Genomic DNA, 21,549 nt, shown 5'->3' on the forward strand with positions numbered 1-21,549 from the left:
TTTATTTTCATCTGCTTAAGGGCATATTTGTTAGGACAAAGACCCATGAGCTATTTCACTGGCCTGGAGGCTCAGGTGCACACAACTCAGCTGGTGTGGCTGGGGGCAGGAGGAGGAATGGCAGGCAGTTCACCTGAGAAGAGTCCGCCTGATCTCTGGCTGGGTATGTAGGAGTGCATCAGGTCAGCAGGTCTAGATTTGGCGTCCCAGACTGCAGAACTAGAATCACAGCTACTGTGAGCCCAGGTTTCAAGCTGCTGGGATTAGGGCATTGGGATGAGGGCAGACATTTAAGGCTGGGGAAACTCTGTTGGCTACTGACCCAAGGGCAGGGTGTACTCCCATAATGGCTTTGGTTTCAAGATGGTGCTGTGCTGCCTAGGCTTGCATCACAAGGGTGGGGAGTGGGGAGTGCAGAATTTGTGCTAGTGTTCTAGAGTGAGGCAATGTGAGTTCTAGGCCTCTTCCCACACTTGACTCTGGGTTTGTCCTGCCAAAGGATCTGCCAGCCTCTGTGGTGAGGATAGAGTTTGGTGTGGGTCCTCTGCCTAACTTTTTGCTGCAAGGGAAAATTCCTCCTGCACTGATCCCAGAGTTGGAGATGTGGCAGCTGAGGCTGTGTGCCTCTCTCTCTCTGTACTGTCATACTGAGCATTCATGATCCACAGGGATCTCACTAGTCTCCTGCCGCACCCCTATGTTCTCCCACTGATGCTCCCATCAATATTTAGCTGTCTCTTAGTTGTTCTGGTCTTTTTCTGTGGAGGAGAAAGCACCCTGGGTGCCTCTCTATTTTCTTATCATTCTGATTATAAAAGATACTTGTTACAATTTTAACCTTCATAAGCTTTTAAATTTTTTAAATGACATATAATACTTGTCTATATTTGTGGAGTATGATATATTTTTTTGTATACATTATAGAAAGATTCAATCAGACTAATTAACATATCTATTATCTAACAAAATATTTTTGTGTGGTGAGAATGTTAACAATCTATTTTATCAAATTTGAAATATAAAATACATTATCTTTAAATGTGGTCATCATGAAGTGCAATAGATAACTAAAATTTAGCCTTCCATTCTAACTGATTCTTTATACCATTTGATCAACAAATCCTTTCCCTTTTTCTCCGTTCTCTAGTAACCAACTTTCTACTCTCTCTTTCTATGAAATTGACTTTTTAAAATTTCATATATAAAGTGAGGTCATATAGAGTTTGTCTTTCTGTGCCTAGCTTATTTTACTTAGCATAATATCCTTCAGTTCCATCTATGTTGTTGCAAATGACAAACATTCTTCTAAGGCTGTATAGTATCTCATTGTGTATATACATCACATTTTCTTTATCCTTTCATTCATTGATGGACACTTAGGTTGCTTACATATCTTGACTATTGTGATTAATGCTGAAAAAATAAAATAATTAGGAGTAAATTTAACCAAGCGGATGAAAGATCCATATACTGAAAACTATAAAACATTGATAAAAAAAAATCAAAGATGACACAAACAAATGGAAAGATACCCCCTGTTCATCAACTGGAAAAATTAATGTTATTAAAAATGCCCATACTACCCAAAGTGATTTACAGATTCCATGGCATTTCTATCAGAATTCCAATGTCATTTTCAACAAAAATTTTAAAAACCCTAAAATTTATATGGAACCAGAAAAGACACCAAATACCTAAAGTAATCTCAAGAAAAAAGAACAAAGATTGAGGAATCACACTGCTTGATTTAAAATTATATTATAAAGTTATTGTATTCAGGACAGCATGGTACTGGCATAAAACAAGCACATCAACCAATGGAATAGGATAGAAAGCCCATAAATAAGCCCAAGTAGTTATGATCAATTGACCTTCAACAAAGGTGCCACAAGCACACCATGAGGAATGAACAGTCTGTTCAATGGATGATCTTGGGAAAACTAAATATCCATATGGAGAAGAATAAAAATAGACTTATCTCACACTATGTACAAAAACCAACTCAAAATGGATAAAGAACTTAAACCCAAAACCTGAAACTTTAAACCTATTAAAAGAAAACATGGAGGAAAATATTCACGACATTGGTCTTGGCAATGATTTCTTGGACAGATTTTCAAAAGCACAGGCAAGAAAAACAAAAAGAAACAAGTGAGATTGGATTAAACTAAGAAACTTCTGCACGGCAAAGAAAACAGTTAATAGAGTGAAGAAAAAATTAATGTATTGGGAGAAAATATGTGCAAATCATCCATCTGTTAAAAGGCTAATATCCAAAATATATAATATTCTTGCTGTTTACTTAAACAATTCGAGCAAGAAAAAAATTATTAAAAAGTGGAGAAAGAATCTGTACAGTCATTTTGCAAAAGAAGAGATATGAATAGCGAACAGATATATATTAGAAAATGATCAATATCAGGGAAATGCAAATTAAAACCCCAATAATATATCACCTCATGCCTGTTAGAATGGCTATCAATAAGACAAATGATAACAAGTGTTGGTAAGGACATGAAGAAAAAGGAACACTTATGCACTATTGGTGAAAATGAAAATTAGTACAGCTATTTCAGAAAATGTTATGAAGTTTCCTCAAAAAAACTAAAAATAGAACAGACATTCCACTTCCAGGTTTATATCCAAATGAATTTAAATCAATATATCAAAGAGATATCTGCATGAAAATGTTCATTTCAATTGTTTTAAATTTTCTAAGAGTTATTTTGTGGCCTATGATGTATCCTGGAGAGTTTCTGTGTGTGCTTAATAATAATAGGTATTCTGTTGCTATTGGATGGAATGTTCTGTATATATCTGTTAGGTCTATTTGGTTTAAAGTGTAGTTTAAGTCTAATGTTTTCTTATTGATTTTACGTTTTGATGATCTGTCCATTTTTGAAAGTGAGGTTACAAAGTTCTCTATTATTATAGTCTATCTCTCCCTTCAGATCTATCAATATTTGCTTTATATATTTAGGTGTTTCAATGTTAGGTGCATATATACTTACAATTGTTATATCCTTTTGACGAACTGACCTCTTTATCGTTATATGATGACCTACTTTAGTTACATGAGTGGAGATATTGCTAGGACAACCAAATGGATAATTTAGAAATCCTCTAAAAACACAAGATACAATCATTTAGGAAGGAGAATAATTCTACGTACATTTCTTTAACTTAAAGTCTATTTTATCTGATAGAAGTATTCCTACCAGGTCTCTTGACTTTCACTTTCATGAAATATCTTTTCCATCCCTTCACTTTCAGTCTATGTTTATCCTTAAATCAGCCATGTAAACTTATTGATTGATTTTGAATATTGGCTAATGAAGTCTCATAAATATGTTATATAAACAGAATTTAATAACTAAAGAATGCACAATTTTTAAGGCCTTTCTGTTAGCAGAATTTGCTTCAATAAAGTTGTTTAGCAAAGTTATATTACAAATCCTGTTAGCACTCTGTGAAATACCTTGAGTAGTTTGTAAAATACTAACACAATTATTAATAAAAGCCTATAGCATATACTCATATAAATTGTTACTTAAATATTTTAAATTTATTCTTTAGGTAACAAATTTAAAGCAGATTTGCTGACCTGTTGGTAAAACTCCGTCGATAATTGATATGTATAGTACAACCTCAGTTCTGTGGTTAAAAGAATTACAGCTATTAATGAGACTGATCACTTTGTTATTTTAAATTTATTTTTTATCCATGCATTTATTCATAAATACATGTTAATTGTCAGGGAGTGATAATGAATGTTGTGGATTTATCATTGTTTTCTGACTAGTGGAAAATGAAAATCACTCTGACTTTGTTAAACTCCGGAATATGCTTCTTTGTACCAATATGGAAAACCTGAAAGAACAAACTCACAGTCAGCAATATGAACGTTATCGATGCTGCAAACTTCAGAAAATGGGCTTTGCAGATGTGGGCCCAGACAACAAGCCAGTTAGGTGGGTAGAGATGTTGCTAACACAACCAAATGGATAATTTAGACATCCCCTAAAACACAAGATTCAATTATTTGGGAATTAGAATAATTGTCCTTCTCTCATCCTCGGTGATCCTGAGTTTTAGGTTTATTACTTATCTTCAGACTTAGATGGAGATAGTACGAAAAACATAATGCAAGGTCCCATTTATATGCAGAAATATGTGTATCTAGTATGTTTATATGTTGAAATGTGTATCCAAGAAAAAAACAATTATTTTGCTTTAATTTTTGTATATAATTATATGAAACAGAGGCTCAGGAAGGAGGTAGGCAAATATTAGCAAAGACTGAGAAAAATCAACAAAGGATATTACAAATTTTTTCATTGAAATATATTGATTGTACATATTTATGGGTTACGGATTTATAATTGAATACATGTATACAATGTGTGCTGATCTAATCAGGGTAATCAGCATTTTTATCATTGCAAAACTTCATCATTTCTTTGTGATGTGAACATTTGATCTGTCTTCTAGTCATTTGACAACATGGAGGAAATCATTGTTAATTATGGATTCCTGGGTCGACTGTACACTAATAGAAGTTATTTTTTCTATTTAGCTGTAATTTTGTATCCATTAGCCAGTCTCTAACTTTCTCCCCTACCTTCTTTGGCATAAGATATTGAGAAGGATTTGATGGAGGAAAGAGTTGAGAAGCAGCAGCATAATGTCCAGGAAGTCAAGTGAAAAAAGTTTGGGAACAGGTGTATTTAGCTATACTGAAGTGGAATAGGATTTGTGCTGCAAAAGTATGACAATGTAGTATAAAACCAGTTATATCATTTATGTTTCTGTGAAGACAACCAAAACTGAACTATCTTACATGAATAATATTTTGAAAAATGCCTAGATTTATATTAACTGTTTTGAAAATAGTCTCATATTTTAGAGGTTTTGCCAAATTTTATTATCAAAAGATTTAAAGAAGTATGTTATATTGGAAAGTGGCAGAAATAAGAAAATTCTAGTATTCTTTACATGCTCACATATTAAATATTGTGATTGTAAATTAAATTTTTACATCTCATGATACAGAAATTTTTATTTTGTGTTGCTATCTATATGTGGGGGACTATTGGTAAATGTCCTCATGTAGAACCTAATGTACAATATATACATTTATATGTTTATTTATATCAGCATTTTGACATGAGAGTAATTAAAATTTTTATTTTAGTTTTCAAGAGGTCTATGAAGCCAAAAGACAAGGGTTCTATGATCAATGTCAAAGGGAAGAAGAAGAGTTGAAACAGAGATTTATGCAGAGAGTAAAGGAGAAAGAAACAACATTTAAAGAAGCTGAAAAAGAGGCAAGTACTGCCAGTTTGATATAGTTTTATTTATTTTTAGGAATTCTATTAATTTGGGGGTTTTAATATCAAGAGTTTAATTGATGTTTTTGGAAGATACTTGCTGTTTTTCAAAAAGTAGCTATTTACCATGAAGGCTTTGAATATAGCTTTAACAAAATTACAGTCTATAATTTAATTTTTTCTAGAGCACTTGAATAGTTTTCCATTTAAATGAATCCTAAAATAATTTTATAAAAGTATTTACTTTTATTTATAATTTGAATTTTATGCATAAAACTTAATTTATAGCACATTCAAACTATTTACATCTGTGGAGTCATGTACTTTCAAACTCTACTACCGCATTAAAAAATTTCCTTCCCTTTTATAAATAAGTAGGTAGGTGTTGACTAATGCAATCCTTTATTAAGAGAACTTTAATTGGTAATTTATTTGGATTCATTGTTCATTTTATGATGTTTACAAGAAACTGGAAAGGGAAGCTATTCATATAGTTTTGATTATTTGCCACAAGTAAGTTTTTGGTGAAGCAATATATTTGGAACCATAATTCCTTTCTCTCAAGTGCAGGTAATGTTAGTTTAAGAACACTAAGTTTTCATAGGTGAATTGAAACATAACTTCCTGTTTTCATAGAAACAAGGTAGTGATTAGTTGCTATGGACCAGATGTCTCAGTCAAGAACAGTTGAACTATACACAGTTGTAATTATATACAGTTATATTACAGTTGTAATAGAAATTGTATGACAGTTATAACAGAAATTCCATTAGCTTTGGTATAAAGGGAAAGTTTGAAAGTATACAAGGTTATCTAATAGCATCTAAGAACAGGAATTACAGCTGGATTTCATGAAGACTGAAACCCAAAGTAGGAAGTGACCAGAAACGAAAGCAACCATTTAAAATTTCTATTTCTCCTCTGCATCACTTCCCTTAGTTATGGTTTTTATGTCTTTACATTGACTTTATTTTTTTCTCCCTGGAGATCAGTTTTTTTCCCATTTAAAAAAAATATTTTCTTTCAGGAAAAACTGACCACAGCCTAATATTGGTTGTGCAAAGTGATGAGTAGCAGAGGTTCTTAAAAGGGTTTAATAATGCCTGTAGGTAGGAACAAATAAATTTCTGGTAGAAAGAAAATAACTAAGATTCTAAGGACATTCACAGAGAACAAGGTGACATGGAAACAGGCTCATCTGGCTTGCTCAGAAAAGGAAGAGCTTTATTTTTAACATGGCAAATAAACAGCACTCTGATTACAACTGGCAAAGAAAATAGAGGCTCATGGAGGAGAAGTAAACTTTTCAAACACGACTACTAGATGGATCAACCAGAATTTAAACTAAGTCTTTAAAATTTATCTTCTTATTTCTTGTATTTTTTCAGATAATTGCTTCTCTGTACATACTATTCCTGTTAGTTTGTCTTCCTCTTACTGAGTTATAATTCTTTATATATTATAGATAGTACTCTTTTGTTTTCTAAATATTTGTAACATCTCTTCTAATCTACCATTTTGTAACCATTATTTATATTTCTCATTTTAAATTTTATTGAGTAGGTTGGGAGAATTAACATCTTTACCAATACTGTGACATACTCCAGGGACACTAAACTTATCTCTATTTATTCAGACTATACTTTCATGTTCCTTAGAAAATTATTTAAAATGCATATAGGGCTTTCTCATACTTCATTGCACTCATTCTTAACATCTGAAACTTATCCTTGCTATTTTATAAATGGGACAAGTTTTTCTTTTGTATATAGAAGTTGAGGAGATTAAAACATTTTAAATTAGTTCTAATAGTTCTCAGTTATTTGGTGTCTTTTATTTGAATAATTATATTATTTGAAAATTAGTGACACTTCTACCTTTAGAATTGGTTTGGCTATTTGGGATCTTTTGTTGCTCCGTATGAATTTTAGGATTGTTTTTCATATTTCTGTGAAGAATGTCATTGGAATATTGGTGGGGATTGCATTGAATTTGTAGATTGCTTTGGGTAGTATGGATATTTTCACGATATTGATCCTTCCACTGCAAGAGCATGGAATGTCTTCCATCTTTTTTTTTTTTTGTCTTTAATTTCTTTCAGTAGTGATTTGTAGTTCTCTTTGCAGAGTTATTTCACCACCTTGGTTAAATTGATTCCTAGATTTTTTTGTTTTTTGGTTTCAGTGACTATTATAAAGGGGCTTACGTTCTCGATTTCTTTTTCTACTAGTTCATTATTGGAGAGTTAAAATGCTACTGATTTTTAGGTGTTAGTTTTGTATCCTGCAACATTGCTGAAATTATTAATGACCTGTAAGAGTTTTTTGGTAGAATCTTTAGGTTTTTCTATACATAGGATCATGTCATCTGCAAATAGGATAATTTGACTTTTTCTTTTCCAATCTGAGCACCCTTTATTTCTTTCTCTTACCTGATTGCTCTGGCTAGTACTTCTAAGTCTATGTTAAATAGGAGTGTGATCATTGGCATCATTGTCTTGTTCCTGTTCCACTCAGGATGATGTTGGCAGTGGGTTTATCACATATGGCTTTTATTGTGTTGAGATACTTTCCTTCTGTACCTAATTGCTGAGAGCCTTTATCATAAAGCGATGCTGAATTTTGTTGAAAGCTTTTTCTGCATCTATTGAAATAATCATATGATTTTTGTTCTTGGTTTTGTTGATGTGGTGTATCACATTTATTGACATCCATATGTTGAACCATCATTGTCTCCCTAGGATGAATCCTACTTGATCATGGTGTATACGTTTTTTAATGTGTTGCTGTGTTCTGATTGCTAATATTTTGAGGATATTTGCATCTATGTTCATAAGAGATATTGGCCTGCAGTTTTCTTTTTTGTTGTTGTTGTATCTGTATTTGGTTTTGGTATGAAGGTGATGATGGCCTCATAGAATGAATTTGGGAGTGACCTCTGTTTCAATTTTTTGGAATAGTTCAAAGAGAATTGGCATTAATGCCTCTTTAAGGTTTGGTAGAATTCAGCAGTGAAGCCATTCAGTCCTAGGCTTTTATTTGTTGGGAGACTGATGATTATTGCTCCAAATTCACTGCTTATTATTGGTATGTTCAAGTTTTCTATTTCTTCTTGGTTCCGTCCTGATAGTTTGTATGTTTTTGGAAATGTATTCATTTCTTCCAGATTTTGAATTTTTTTGGCATATAGTTGTAATAGTCTCTAGTGATTCTTTGTATTTCCATGGTATCAGTAATGTCACCTTTTTCATTTCTGATTTTTGTTATTTGGGTCTTCTCTCTTCCTTTTCTTGTTAATCTAGATAATGGTTTGTCTATTTTGTGTGTCTTCTCAAAAAACAACTTTTTGTTTCAGTGATCTTTTGTTATCTTTGGGGGGTTTTATTTCATTTAGTTCTGCTCTGATCTTCTTTTTAATCTATTAATTTTGGAATTGGATTGTTCTTGTTTTTCTAGTTCTTTAATATGTAGCATTAAGTTGTTTATTTGAATTTTTCTTTTTCTTTTTTGATGTAAGCATTTATTGCACTTCCCTCTTAGTACTGCTTTTGCAGCATCCCACAGGTTTTGATATGTGTCTTTATTTTTTCTGGTTTCAAGAAATTTTTTGATTCCCTGTGTATTAGTCTGTTTCTGTTGCTTATAACAAAATACTGGAAACTGGGTGATTTATAAGAAAATGAAATTTATTGCTTACAGTTTTGGATGCTCAGAAGTCCAAAGTCTATGGAACACATCTGGTAGAGGTGGCAGTTATGCACTATTGTAAGATGGTGGAAGCAGCCTCATTTACTGTCCTCATTCCCTCTCCTTTAAAAACCCTTCAACCTATGCCCATGACCATCATTTTTGATCCATTCACTGTGGCATAGTCATACAATCTAATCACCTCTTCAAGCACCCTCCTCCAAATTACCATAATAAGATTTACTGCCCTCTTAACACTGTCACAGTGGTAGTTACATTTTGGGAGGACATTCAATCCAAGGCATTCTGTTTATTTTCTTCTTAGACCAATACATCATTCAGATGCCTGTTGTTTATTTTCTGTGTATTTGTATAGAGTCCTAAGTTTCACTTATTATTAATTTCTGGTTTTAACCCATTGTGATCTGAAAAGATACTTGAAATTATTTCAATTTTTAAAAATTTGTTGAGACTTGATTTGTGACCTAATGTGGTCTACCCTGGAGAATGTTCCATGTGCTGATGAGAAGAATGTATATTCTGTGGTTGTTGGATGAAGCATTCTGTAGATATCTGCCAAGTCAAATTGGTCTAAGGTATAGTTTAAATCCTGTGTTTCTCTGTTGATTTATTTCCTGGATGATTTGTCCAGTGCCAAGAAAGAGGTGTTCAGGTCCCCCACTATTACCATATTGGGGTCTGTGTCTTTCTTTAGGTCTAATAATGTTTACTTTACATATCTGGGTGCTCTGGTGTTGGATGCATACATATTTCTAATTGTTATGTCTTCTTGCTGGATAGATTCCATTATCATTATATAGTGGTCTTCTTAATCTCTTTTTGTGGTTTTTGGTTTAAAGTCTATTTTACCTGATGTGAGAATAGCTATCTCTGCTTGTTTTGGGTTTCCATTTGTGTGGTATATGTTTTTCCATCCCTTCACTATAAGTCTGTGTGTGTCTTTACAGGTGAGGTGAGTCTCTTTAAGACCACATATAGTTGGGTCTAGCTGTTAATCCAATCTGTCAATCTGTGTCTTTTGAGTGGAAGAGTTTAATCCACTTACAGTTAGGGTTGTTATTGAGAGGTATTTTCTTACTCATGGCGTTTTATGACTTTTGTTTAGATTTTTTGAATATCTTTCATTCCTTTCTTCCCCTTTTATTATTTGTCTTTAATGTTTGTTGATTTGTTGAGGTGGTAAGATTTAGTTTCTTTTTTCTTTCTCAGTTGCATTTGTGTTTTACGAGGGGCTTTTATTCTTTCTTGTATATTCGTGATCATGATTATTGGTTTTTTTGATCCCAGATGCAGGATTCCCTTGAGAATTTTTTGCAGGGCTGGTTGTGTGGTGATGAATTTTTGCAGTTTTTGTTTGTCCGGCAAAATTCACTATTCCTCCTTCATTTCTGAAGGTTAGACTTTCTGGGTATAGCATTCTTTGCTGGCAGATTTTTTTCTTTAAGTAGTTTGTCATTCTATTTTCTTCTTGCCTATAGAGTTTCAGTTGGGAAGTCTGCTGTTAGTCTGGTGAGGAGTCTCTGATAAGTGATTTGATACTTTTCTTTTGCTGTCTTTAGGATTCTCTTTGTTTTTGCATTTTACCAATTTGACTATAAGTGTGTATTGGAGAGGATTTTTTGGATTGAATCTATTTGTGGATCTTTGAGCTTCCTGGATCTGAAGGTCTGTGTCTCTTCCAATATTGGGGAATTTTTTCAATATTATTTCATTGACTAGATTTTCAGTGCCTTTACCTTTCTCCTCCCCTTTTGGAACACCTATGATTCAGATGTTTGTACTCTTAAGGTTGTCTGCTAGCTCTCTTAGACTTTGTTCATTTTTTAAAATTCTTTTTTCTGTTTTTGTCTGTCTGGGTTGTTTCATAAAGACTGTCTTAGAGATCAGAAATTCTTTCTTCTGCTTGCTCTAATCCGGTGCTTAAGCTCTTCGTTGTGTTTTTTATTTCATTGAATGAATCCTCCAGTTCCAGGAGTTCTGCTATGTTCTTTTTTAAGGTATTAATCTCTTTTTCATTTTCTTCCTTCATATCCTGGTTATTTTTTCTCGTTCCATTGTGTTGTCTGAGTCTCCTCCTATCTCACTGAGTGTGCTTAAGATTGTTGCTTGGAATTCCTTTTGAGTCATTTCAAGGGTTTCCTGTTCTGTATTCCTTTGGCAATATCATATTTTCTTTCTTTCTTTCTTTTTTTGTTGGTTATGAATGTTCATGAGATACAAAACTGACTGTCACCACTCGTGCCCAAGATGTGATGGCCAGATCCATACTGGCAGCATGCCCATTACCACAAATTGCGATTGTGTGTCCCCCACCCAATTATCCCTGACTTCCCTCCAATCCCCCTTTCCCTAACTCCATTTTGTATCCCTAGGTATACTCTCTCCCTCTGCAAGTCCAACACATCACTGTGGTCTTTCCTTCTGGCAGTGTCATATTTTCTTCTGTTTATTTTTCTTCATATTTGTAGTATCTTTACATTGAATTATGGTCATGTGATAGATCAGTTGTTTCTCCCACTACTCTGGAGAGGACTTTGAGGAAAAAGCCTCCCTCCCCCTTTTCCAGGCTTCTCTGGTGACTCTCCTTATGTCAGTGCAGTTAAATATATGGCAGGCCACCTGCATGATGGTTGTGGCTGCTACTTTGGTGGCACTATCCTTGCAGCAGTAGAGGCTGTGGTTATGGTGTTGTGGACCACCTCCATGGAAGCGGGCTGGGGCCACCCAGTTGCAGTGACACTGGCTCCTGCCTTCTGTGTGGCAGGTGGAGGGCTGCCTGCAACTTCTCCAAGCCTGGGCCTCCTTGGTCACAGTGGCACTGATTCCTGCCTTCTGTGCAGGTGGGTGGAGGACTGCCCATGGCTTTTTCCTGCCTGAGCCTCCCTGGGCCTCCCTGAGCCTGCCTACAAATAAAATTAATAACTTATACTGATGAGCCCTCTTACTTTATGTGAATGTTATAATTTAATCTTTATTTTGTCAATAAAAAAGGATAAATATTAAATGGAAAAATCAGAATATAAAATTATGTGTACATATCTACTAATTTTGTTCTCATGCACACAGATACAGAAAAAAGACTTCAGGGAAAAGAGGCTTGTAGGAATTATTTTAAACTAGTTACCTCTGGAGGATCCTAAGATGACGGTGGCTGTGGCGGTTGGTGCAAAGTAGCTGAGGAGGAAAAGGTGGCCACTGGGCCTTAGGGAGCTGGGAAACTTGTGGACCTTCCTCTTGCCATCTCTTAAGGGAGGACCACTGCTGGTGGCCGGTCGTGGGGGCTGACCGCCACTTTGCCCTTGGCAGGAGAGGCTGCCTCATTTACAGGCAACAGCTTTGAAGTTTGGAGCAGGAAAAGAACTGTTTCTTAGCTGCAAAAGTGAGTCTCTAAACAGGGAACATGGTACCGGGGCTGCTGTTGACACTGCCAGGATCCCGGAGGCTGGGGCCACGCTGAAGGCGGCCAGCTGCCCTATTCAGGATTTGAGGTTTCAGGCCAGCATAAAAGAAGATTCCTGGGAGCGCCCAAGCCGCACCACAGGATGGAGTGAGCAGCCCAAGGTGGCGGCGGCCAATAACAGGGATGGTGACAACGCAGAGGCAGAGAGGGAGCCGCCTGACCCGGCACAGCCCTGTGAGTGACCCCCAGCCTGGCCCTGCTCGGGGGACGGACACCCGCCCGGCTTCCGCCTGTCCCACAGGGCCACTCACTAGCCCCGGGGCAGCCTCCATTTTCTCAGGTGGTGGCGGCTCTGGCCCAGCTCGGCCAAGCCTGTCCTCCTTGCCCGGCTCGGCTCCTCACTGAGCCTTCCCACTTTCTTGCCCCAGCGCAGGGCTTCCCAGGGCCTGCAGGCCGGCCTCACCTCCCACTCCCTCCACGGTTCTCAGGTGGGGCTGGTGGCATGGGGCATCCCTGGCCAGCGTTGGGAGGGCAAGGAAGTATGGGCTGGGCCGACTGTCAATCCACTGCACTCTGGGCTCCGGCCCCCGGTAAACTTACTGTTACCAGGAGGCAGATACCATCTCTGCGGCCACCAGTTTGGAAAAATGCCTAACCGATTTCTGGTTAGGAATAGTGTGGTCAGAGAGTTCCCGAGTCTTGGAGAAGGCCTTTTGGGTTGAATACGTTTGGAGATCGTTGAGCTTCCTGGATCTGAAGATCTGTGATTTTTCCTATACCGGGGAAGTTTTCTGTCACTATTTTGTTGAATATGTTTTCAATGCAATCTCCGTTTTCCTCCCCTTCTGGGATACCCGTGACTTGGATATTTGAGCGCTTAAGGTTGTCTGATATCTCTCTCAGATTTTCTTCAATGTCTTTGATTCTTTTTTTTTTTTTTTTTTTTTTTGTCTGCTTGTGTTATTTCAAACAGCCCATCTTCAAGTTCAGAGGTTCTCTCTTCAACTTCAACAAGCCTGCTGGTTAAACTCTCCGTTGTGTTTTTTATTTCACTGAATAACTTCTTCAGTTCAGCAAGTTCTGCTACATTTTTTTTCAGGACATTGATTTCCTTGTACATTTCCTCTTTCAGGCCCTGTATACTTTTCCTCGTTTCATCATGAGGTCTAGCTGAGTTTTCTTGTATCTCATTCAATTTCCTTAAAATTATCACTCGAAATTCCTTGTCAGTCATTTCAAGGGCTTCTTGTTCTATAGGATCTAGAGTTTGAGATTTATTAACTTTTGGTGGTGTACTTTCTTGGTTTTTTGTATTTCTGGTATCTTTTTTTTTGATGTTTATTCATTGTGGCAGGGGGTTTCACAGTCCACCGGTTTGAGACTATTGACTAAGATGTTGCTGTGGTAGCCAATTTGGTATGGCTACCTCCGTGACTGCTCCGTTGGCCTCTAGTGCCTTGTGTGTGTGGTTGCCTCGGGTCTTGGGCCTCTCCGGGGAGCCACCTCTCTGGTCAGCTTGGACTCTGCTGGGCTGCTGGATCACGGGGCGGTACCGCAGGGTGTGTGGTTCCTGTCGAGTCTCTGCCTCCCTAGCCAGACATCTCCCCATTCTGTGCGCACTGGGCAGGGCTGGGATGTGTCTTCTGCAGTCCTTGTCTATCAGCTGGGCCTTCAAGACCCTGGTCAGCACCACCTCGCCCAGGAACTCTACCAGGTTTCTGCTAGGCACAGACGACTGGTCGCTCTGGGTGCCTTTGTAGTACTGCGTAGATCTTTCTCGGGACTTATCACCTTCCTCCTGGTATGGCAGTTATTTGTGTACTTGTCTTATCTCCCACACCAGAGTGTGATCTCCTCGGGGGAGGAGACTGCAGCACATGGTTCACCTTGAATCCCCTGGTGCCTGCCCGCAGTCAGCTCTCTGGCAGGTTCAAGTGAACTTGGGAACTCTCCGACCACACTATTCCTGACCAGAAATCGGTTAGACATTATTCCGAACTGGTGGCTGCAGAGATGGTATCTGCCTCCCGGTAACAGGAAGTTTACCGAGGGCTGGAGCCCAGGGTGCGGTGGAGTGACAGTCGGCCCAGCCCGTACTTCCTTGCCCTCCCGACCCTGGCCAGGGACGCCCCATGCCACCAGCCCCACCAGAGAACCGCAGAGGGAGTGGGAAGGGAGGCCGGCACACAGGCCCCGGGAAGCCCCGCGCCAGGGCAAGCAAGTGGGAAGGCTCAGTGAGGAGCCGAGCCAGGCGAAAAGGACAGGCTTGGCTGAGCCGGGCCAGAGCCACCACCACCTGAGAAAATGGAGGCAGCCCTGGGGCCGGTGAGTGGCCCGGTGGGGCAGGCAAATCCGGGCAGGGGTCCACCCCCCGAGCAGGGCTGGGCCGGGAGTCACTCACAGGGCTGTGCTGGGTCGGGCGGCTCCCTCTCTGCCTCTGCGTTGTCACCGTCCCCGTTATCAGCCACTGCCGCCTCGGGCTGCTCACTCGGTCCCGCGGTGTGGCTCGGGCACTCCCAGGAATCTTCTTTTATGCCGGCCTGAAACCTCGAATCCTGAATAGGGCAGCTGGCCACCTTCAGCGCACCCCGGCCTCCGGGATCCTGGCAGCGTCAACAGCAGCCCCGGCGCCGTGTTCCCTGTTTCGAGACTCGCTTTTGCAGCTAAGAAACAGTTCTTTTCCTGCTCCAAACTTCAAAGCTGTTGCCTGTAAATGAGGCAGCCTCTCCTGCCAAGGGCAAAGTGGCAGTCAGCTCCCACGACCGGCCACCAGCAGCGGTCCTCCCTTAAGAGATGGCAAGAGGAAGGTCCACTAGTTTCCCGGCTGCCTAAGGCCCAGTGGCCGCCTTTTCCACCTCAGCTACTCAGCGCCAACCACTGCAGCCACCGCCATCTTAGGATCTGCCTCTTTCCATTTTTTTGTATCCTCTTTAATATCTTTCAGAAGTGGTTTGTGGTTCTCATTGTAGAGGTGTTTCACCACCTTGATTAAATTGATCCCTACGTATTTTATTTTTGTGTGTGACAATTGTAAATGGGCTTACTTTCTTAATTTCTCTTTCTTTGAGTTCATTATCTGAGTATATAAATGCAACTGATTTGGGGGCATTTATTTTTTATCCTGCAACGTTACTGAAGTCATATGTTTTTTTTGTATCAATTAACATTCTTTCATTTTCCTTAAGGAACACCCTTAAAAATTTCTTCTAATTTCCAGTGGTCATAAACTCCCTCAGCTCTTTCTTGTCTGGGAAAGACTTTTTTTCTGTTTATTTTTGACATATATCTTTGCCAGGTATAGTATGACATCTGGCAGATTTTCCTTTCAGTGCTTTGAATATATTATCGCATTCCCTCCTGTCCTGCTGTTTCTTTTGAGAAATCTGCTGATAGTCTAATGAACATTATTACCTTGATGTGTCATGTCCCTTTTCTCTTTTGTTTTCAGCATTCTTTTTTCTTTTACTTTTGATGATTTGATCATATTGTGCCTTGATGAGGGCCTGTTGGCATTAAACCTATTCAGAAATCTTTGAGCTTAATGGATCTAGATGTCCATATATTTCCCAAATATGCATATTGATTTGCCTAATGGTGTCCCACTGGCTTTCTTCACTTTTTTCATTCTATTTTATTTTTTTCCTCTGAGTGGATAATTTCAAAATACAGATTCTTTTGATTCATCAGGTATCCTGTTGAAGTTTTCTATTGCATTTTTAAATTTTATTTGTTAAATTCTCTGTGCTAGGATTTCTGTTTGGTTCTTTTTTTGATTTCTGTCTTTTTGTTGAATTTCTTATTATGTTCATGAATGTTTTCCTGATTTCTTTGAGCTGTCTATATATATTCTCTTGTATTTCACTGAGCTTCCTTAAAATCATTATTTTGAGTTTTTTCCCCAGGCAATTTGTAGGTCTCCATTTCTTTGGATCAATTATCTGAGAATTATTGTGTTTCTGTGGTGGTGTCATGTTTCTTTGCTTTTTTATGTTTCTTGTGTCCTTGCATTGATCTATGCAGTTGGTGGATCAGTCACCTTTCTCAAACTTTACACACTGGCTTCTGTGGAAAGATTTTCATCTGCAGATGAATCCTAGAGTGCCATTAGGGTGAGGCGTGGTGACAGTCATTGTGGAGGATGCAGTGGTGTAATTTTTATGCAGCTTGACAAGCTGCAATCTACATCAGGAAAATTGTGGGTGCCTTAGTAGCCACAGGAATTTGTAGGAGTAGTGGTGGCTGCAATAAGCTGTTAGGATGCTTGGTGAAAGGGCTTTTAGAGTCATCTTATTATCATTTTTTACACAGGGGGAAGTCTATGTGAGGTGGTTCCCCTGTGCATTGGTTCTGATACAGCCCATAGGCATTCACAGTTGTGCTGGGTTCCAGGTCTCAGGTGTTTGAAATGGCTGTGGAGCTGGGCTTCTTGGTTTAGGGGTTCATGGAATGACCATGGCCCCTGGAACCTAAGGCATGGGTTCAGATGCTAAGGTACATGTATGCAGATTGCCCATGAAGCCAGGAACGGGGACTCTGAGTAGAAACCTCAGCAGCTCTAGCCCACAGAGAAGGGATGTAGCTGTCATTCTGTCCCTGGGGATAAAGATGCAGCACTGGCATGGCTCCAGGGAAACAGGGGTGCTCTGGAGACTCAGGCTTGGAGGAGCTCATGTTCCAGGCTTATCTGGGCACAGCTGCCAGTTGGGCTCCAGGAGATGAGGCACCATGGAATGCTGACGCTGGCCTCTGGGTTGGTGAAGTGATGCAGTAGCCCAGTCTCTGGTTGGCATGGTGCAGTGGCATAAAGGATCTAGCAGTGGCAGGGTGTGGATCAGACCCTGGAGGGCGGGTCAAATTCAGGGATGACTCTGTCCCTGGGTGGTGGGACATCTCAGCAGCTCTCACTCTGGGAGACAAATCTTTTTGTGGTGAGGTGGGGACCACAACTTTTTAGTTCAGAGGGTGGAGTGGCACAGCTCAACCAAGGCTCTGCTTCCTGAGGAGGTGGAGTGGCAGTCACATCAGCTCTGACCAAGGAAGTGTAGCTGCAAGGCTTTTCCAAGGCTCTGTTTCCTGGGGAGACAGGATGCTGTAACAGCTGAGTCCTGGCAGGTATAGATGTATGGCTAAGATGAAGCTCTGTTTCTTGAGGAAGTGTGGTGCCACATCAGCTTGGCTGTGGGAGGCATGGCTGCGTGGCTCAGTTGAGGCTCTGTTTTTCTGGGCAGTTAGGTGCTGCATTGGCCAGATCCCAGTAGATGCAACTGTATGGCCCAACAAAGGCAATGTTTTCCAGGGAGGCAGGGCACTGACTCAGTTCAGTTCTCAAGGGCGCAAAATGCAACCCTGACTGGGATCCTGGGGATATAGAGTGGCTTCACAGAAGCTTGGCCCAAGGACTTGGCTCACTGGTGATGTATCAGCAGTGCAGTGGCAGTAAGGCCCCAGAGTTGTAGAAATGGAGCCCCCAGAAGCAGCTGCAAATTAGCAGTGACTTCGGTTCAAAGATGGTGTGGTGTAGTAGCAGCTTAGCCATGGGGGTGGGGCACAACACTGGCTCCTCCTCAGAGAGGTCTGCTGCTGAATAGAGTCTAGGCAACTTCCATAGCTGGGCTCAGCAACTGTTGAGAACTGCAGGAGCCCCCAGTGTCTGTGGTGGTAGTGAGGGCTGCAAGGGATCTCTTGCTTACATTTTTTCCTGCAGGGGACAGTCTCTCCTTGTTCTGAGTAGATCCTCACTGGGGGATGGAGTGGCAGAGACAAGGTGTTTTTATATGCAGCCATCCTGGGTTTGTGTACTCTACAAGATTTTTGCTACTTCTTTACTATACTCTGGTGTTCTCCTTTGGGTATTCTTGTCAAGTTATAGTCGTTATTTTGGTTTCGTGTATGTGTGTGAGGGAGGAGATTAGCATTAGGAACTTCTACTTGGCCATTGACATCACTCCATTATGAAAGAAACTATTCTGTTTTAGGAACAGCATTATTGAGGGTTAATTGGCATAACTGCACATATTTAAAATATACAATGTAGTAAGTTTTGACATATGAGTACACTTGTGAAATCATTACCACACTAAAAATATTGAATCTATATCAACTTCAAATGTCTTCTTAATGCATTTTGTAATCTCCCTCACTCAGCTCTCCTACCCACATCTCTTCCTTTCCTCTATCCACAGGCAGCCATCGATGTATTTTTTTAAATTGTATATTATTAGTTTTTATTTTCTACAAGTTTGAGATGGAATCTCAAATTATGTACTGTTTTTGTCTGCTTCTCTCATTTGGCCATTTTTAAATATTCATCTAAGTTGTTTCAAGTATCAATAATATCTTTATTTTGGGGTTTTAAAATATTGAACATTCTATATACAATATTCTAGTCTTTGTATGGAGACATGACTTCATCTTTTGGGGGGCTAATACCAAGAGTGAAGTGGCTGGGGTATGTGGTAGACGCATGTTTAGCTTATTAAGAAATTGTCAAGCCATTTTCCTAAAATGATTGCATCGTTTTAACATTCTCCCAGCAGTGTATTAGAATTCCAGTATAGTGTTAACTTTATTGTGGCATTAATTTGCATTTCTCCAAAGACTATTATGTGGAATGTTTTCGTCAGCATATTTGCCATCTATATATCTTTGGTGAAGTGTCTTTTCAAATCTTTTGCCTACTTTTTTTGAAACTGTTTGTTTTCCTATTCTTGAGTCTTAAAGTTATTTATAAAGTCTGGACACAAGTCCTTTCAGAGATATGTGATTTTGAAATATATTTTTCTAATCAGTTGCTTATATTTTTATTGTTTTAACAGAGGATTTTAAAGAGAGGTTATTTTGATGCCATATTACAAAAGTCCAAAGCAAGGACTTCAAAAAGTCACAAAGATTTTATCCTACATTTTCTTCTAGAAGTTTTATAATTTTAGATTTTATATTAAGTTGAGGTTAACTTAATTAAATTGGAGGTACTTTTTTGTTCTATGATGCTATGTATGGATAAAAGTTTTCTCTGAATATGTATATGAAACTGTCCAGAACCCATATTTTGAAAAGATTATCCTTTCTCAGCTGAAATATCTTTGAATTTTTTTCAGAAATCTATATGCTTTGTATGATCTTGTCTGTCTCTGGACTATAATATCCCATTGATATATTTGTTTGTCTTGATGCCAACACCACAGTGTCTTGATTACTATAGCACTGTAAGAGTCTTTACTTTAGGTAGTGTAAATTCTGCTATTTGTTGTTTTTTTTAAAAGTTATTTTTGGCTACTGGGTCTTTGAATTTCCATTTTAGAGTAAGATTATCAAGCGTCTAGAAAAATACCCAATTTTGATTAATGTTACATTAAATCCATAAATCAATTTGTGGAGAATTGGTATCTAAATATATTTAGTCTTTTGACTTATGAAAATGATATATCTCTTTATGTCTTTCATAATTTCTTTCAGCAATATTTTGTAGTTCTAAGTTTATAGTCTTATCCATAATTTGTTAGATTTATCCCTAAGTAGTTTACTTTGTGATTCTATTTTAAATAATATTGTTTTTCACTTTCAATTTTTAATTGCTTGTTGTTAGTATACAGAAATTAATTTGTGTATGAATTTTGTATCCTGCAACCTTGCTAAACTTACTGATTATTTCTAGTAGTTTTTTTGTAGAATCCATAAAATTTTCTACACAGTCACATCACCTAGAAATAAAGAGAACTTTTTCATCCTTTCCACTCATTTTGTTTTCAAGTAAGAACCCAATAAGAGATAACATATTGCAATTGGTTGTTATGTATATTATTGATTAATACAGGACAGTCTCTATTTGAGTTGTTTTTTAATGTAGACATTAGAGAAGTGAGTTTTCAAAGGTAGGCAATAGGCATAATTTTTTAAAGTTAGTAATTTATACTTATGGGATAGCACAAAAAAATTACTATAAATTTATCGTATCTCATAAGTCATGATTCTTACATTTACTAATGGGAAGAGAGACAGAAATGTGATTTATAACTATTTTAAATATATAAAATACCATACAAGTATTTCTTATATAAATGTATACATATAATTTAAAACAGAAATTATAAATTTAGGTGGGCCAAAATGACTAACAGATAAGAACAGAACACTGTTACTCAACAGGTGTTCCGTGTGGTTCAGTGTCAGTTTTTTTTGGGGGGGGGGGTTCAAGTTTTTTTATGTGTCTGTGTCCAAAAAGTGTATTTTTAAACATATGATGAGGAATTTAAACATAATATACAAAATCTGAAGTTGTCTTGTGAGTTTCAGATAATAAATTTGCATAACTTATTTTATAGAGCAAGGTCACTCATTGTGACTTTATAGTCAATATAGTTAATATTTAGAACCGTGGTTATCCTGATGATAAAGACCATTCGATTAGAAGCCAGACTTCATAAAACTGGATGTCTTCAATTTAAGTGCTAAGAGTAAAAATATAATTTATTTTCTAAATCAGAACACTTTTACTGATGAAAGATATCAATAATAATTACACAGAGGCAACAGGTATAATCTAGGACAGTCTTGAATAAATTGGGATGTTTGTTCACTGTTCAGTTTACTGATGATATTTTAAAGAAAGTCATAACAGTAAAATACTGGAAGTTACTAATATGAAATTATTTTTGGAAACATAAAACATCACAGAATTTTATATTATAATGAGATATTTAAAATATACTTATTGATATTGTCTCTCTTATGAAGGAATCTAGATATATTTAGATATATGTATGTATAGATAGATGCTAGGTAAAGTGCAGATATACACTTACCAACTACTAACTGTGTCCTGCATAGTTAAATAACTAAGAAATCATGTTCATTTATTAAATGTATTAAAAAGAAGTATTGCAATGTCTAACAACAAATTAAAAAGAGTATATGTCAAAAGCAATGTTGACAGAGATGGCAGCAGGATACAAAATCAATTAGTAGAGTATATATCCTGAAGAGCACCGATGACTAGTTATCAATACCTCAAAGAACCATTGCTTATGGAGCATTTGAAAATACATTTAACGTAAATGCCTGCCACACATGTATTAAACAGATTTTTGTTATCAAAACCCATGAAACACAAAGT

General features: G+C 37.8%; 1 protein-coding gene across 1 annotated transcript in view; it reads left to right on the plus strand.

Annotated features, from left to right (window-relative positions):
- SEPTIN14 (septin 14) overlaps nucleotides 1-21,549 on the plus strand; it is a 66,759-nt gene that overhangs the window by 37,303 nt on the left and 7,907 nt on the right. The window contains exons 5-6 of the mRNA XM_063089247.1: nucleotides 3,803-3,971; nucleotides 5,195-5,327. Of these exons, the coding sequence (XP_062945317.1) occupies nucleotides 3,803-3,971; nucleotides 5,195-5,327 (302 nt within the window). The remainder of the gene's footprint in view (nucleotides 1-3,802; nucleotides 3,972-5,194; nucleotides 5,328-21,549) is intronic.

This window comes from Cynocephalus volans, chromosome 3 (genome assembly GCF_027409185.1).
Source record: "Cynocephalus volans isolate mCynVol1 chromosome 3, mCynVol1.pri, whole genome shotgun sequence".
Classification (NCBI taxonomy): Eukaryota; Metazoa; Chordata; class Mammalia; order Dermoptera; family Cynocephalidae; genus Cynocephalus; species Cynocephalus volans.